The 2,147-nt window shown below is 43.7% G+C and overlaps 1 protein-coding gene across 1 annotated transcript in view; it reads left to right on the top strand.

Moving 5' to 3' along the window:
* The window catches only part of LOC103519626 (rab5 GDP/GTP exchange factor), a gene marked incomplete at its 3' end in the record, with an annotated part of 26,653 nt that extends 24,861 nt beyond the window's left edge, over positions 1–1,792 (top strand). The window contains 2 exon segments of the mRNA XM_008484715.2: positions 578–629; positions 1,550–1,792. Of these exon segments, the coding sequence (XP_008482937.2) occupies positions 578–629; positions 1,550–1,792 (295 nt within the window).
* Positions 1,793–2,147: the final 355 nt, after the last annotated feature.

The raw sequence follows: 2,147 nt of genomic DNA on the forward strand, positions 1-2,147 counted from the left end.
ATGAACGGAAGGCTGGCTCCTATATCTACCTGGGAATCTGCTATGGTCATGTGTGAGGTGAGTTTACCCTGCGTTACCCTATTTGGTGTAGATATTAGTGAGTTTACCCCATGTTAACCTATTTGGAGTAGATATTGTGGACCCGGGTGACTTTGAACAGTACATGAACGGAAGGCTGGCTCCTATATCTACCTGGGAATCTGCTATGGTCATGTGTGAGGTGAGTTTACCCTGCGTTACCCTATTTGGTGTAGATATTAGTGAGTTTACCCCATGTTAACCTATTTGGAGTAGATATTGTGGACCCGGGTGACTTTGAACAGTACATGAACGGAAGGCTGGCTCCTATATCTACCTGGGAATCTGCTATGGTCATGTGTGAGGTGAGTTTACCCTGCGTTACCCTATTTGGTGTAGATATTAGTGAGTTTACCCCATGTTAACCTATTTGGAGTAGATATTATGGACCTGGGTGACTTTGAACAGTATATGAACGGAAGGCTGGCTCCTATATCTACCTGGGAATCTGCTATGGTCATGTGTGAGGTGAGTTTACCCTGCGTTACCCTATTTGGTGCGGGAGTCTGGCCCCTACATCTACCTGGGAGTCTGCCATGGTCATGTGTGAGGTGAGTTTACCCCGCGTTACCCTATTTGGAGTAGATATTAGTGAGTTTACCCCATGTTAACCTATTTGGAGTAGATATTGTGGACCCGGGTGACTTTGAACAGTACATGAACGGAAGGCTGGCTCCTATATCTTCCTGGGAATCTGCTATGGTCATGTGTGAGGTGAGTTTACCCTGCGTTACCCTATTTGGTGTAGATATTAGTGAGTTTACCCCATGTTAACCTATTTGGAGTAGATATTGTGGACCCGGGTGACTTTGAACAGTACATGAACGGAAGGCTGGCTCCTATATCTACCTGGGAATCTGCTATGGTCATGTGTGAGGTGAGTTTACCCCGTGTTACCCTATTTGGTGTAGATATTAGTGAGTTTACCCCATGTAAACCTATTTGGAGTAGATATTGTGGACCCGGGTGACTTTGAACAGTATATGAATGATGGGAGTCTACCTGGGAATCTGCCATGGTCAATTGGTCATGTGTGAGGTGAGTTTACCCCGCGTTACCCTATTTGGAGTAGATATTTCTTATGTACATAACTTTAATTTTTTTACCTTTTTTTTTTAATAGTTCATAATCTCAGGTATCTTTTTCCCCTTAGGCAGTTAGATTGGAGGGTAGTGCGTCCACCTTGTAAGCCTTAGGTCACGGGTTCGATTCCCGCCCGGATCCTACTTTATCCTACAGATAAGGTTCGTTCTCGGAACGGATGTTTTTCTTTTATCCTGTCCTCCTTCTTTTCCATTTCAGGACAATAAGACATCCGTTGTTACAGTCCCCCCTTAAACCTTCATTCCATCCTCTTTCCTTTTCTTATTTCTCCTTTTCTTAAAAAAAAAAAACTTTGTAATTTTGTAATTTAATAAATTGGTCTTTATTCTTTTTTCAGCTTCTAATTTATCTAATATTTTTCCCCCAGGGTATGCACTCTATGTACGAACATCTCAGCACGCTGGCGGATTTGGCGGCCCGCCAAGCCGCAGTTCTGGCCGGCACCAAACAGCTGCGATCCGATTTGGAGTCCTTCCGCACCGAGATAAGTCTCTCCGTAGAGCGGATTCGAACTGAGATACCTTTACCGCTAAATGAGCCGCAGATTGGGTTTGATGAGGCCATGGATATGGAGGGAGCAGAGTGCTTGGTGTCCCCTCTTATGCCGCAGGTATGAGTAGCTTTGTATAATTTAAAGCGTACTACTCACGGGAATGAATCGTTTCGCAAAAGTTGCGAAATAAATGTTTCGAGTTTTGAGCAATATTCAAGATGGGTTTTATCTATGTTTTATCATACTTATAAAATGTTTCAAAAATAAGTCTGGAGAGGAAAAAAGTTGCTGGATTGTTGCACAAACATTTCTGGATTGCTGAGAAACAATGTCTCTCTTTCAAACCTCTTCAAAATATGTAGGCCAGCCTAGTTAGCTTAGTTGGTGGTGCGTTTGCCTTGTAAGCGTTAGGCCGCGGGTTCGATTCCCGCCCGGGGCGGATTTTATCCTGATGGGATAATGTTTGTTCTCG

Source organism: Diaphorina citri, unplaced genomic scaffold (assembly GCF_000475195.1).
Source record: "Diaphorina citri unplaced genomic scaffold, Diaci psyllid genome assembly version 1.1 scaffold2849, whole genome shotgun sequence".
NCBI lineage: Eukaryota > Metazoa > Arthropoda > Insecta > Hemiptera > Psyllidae > Diaphorina > Diaphorina citri.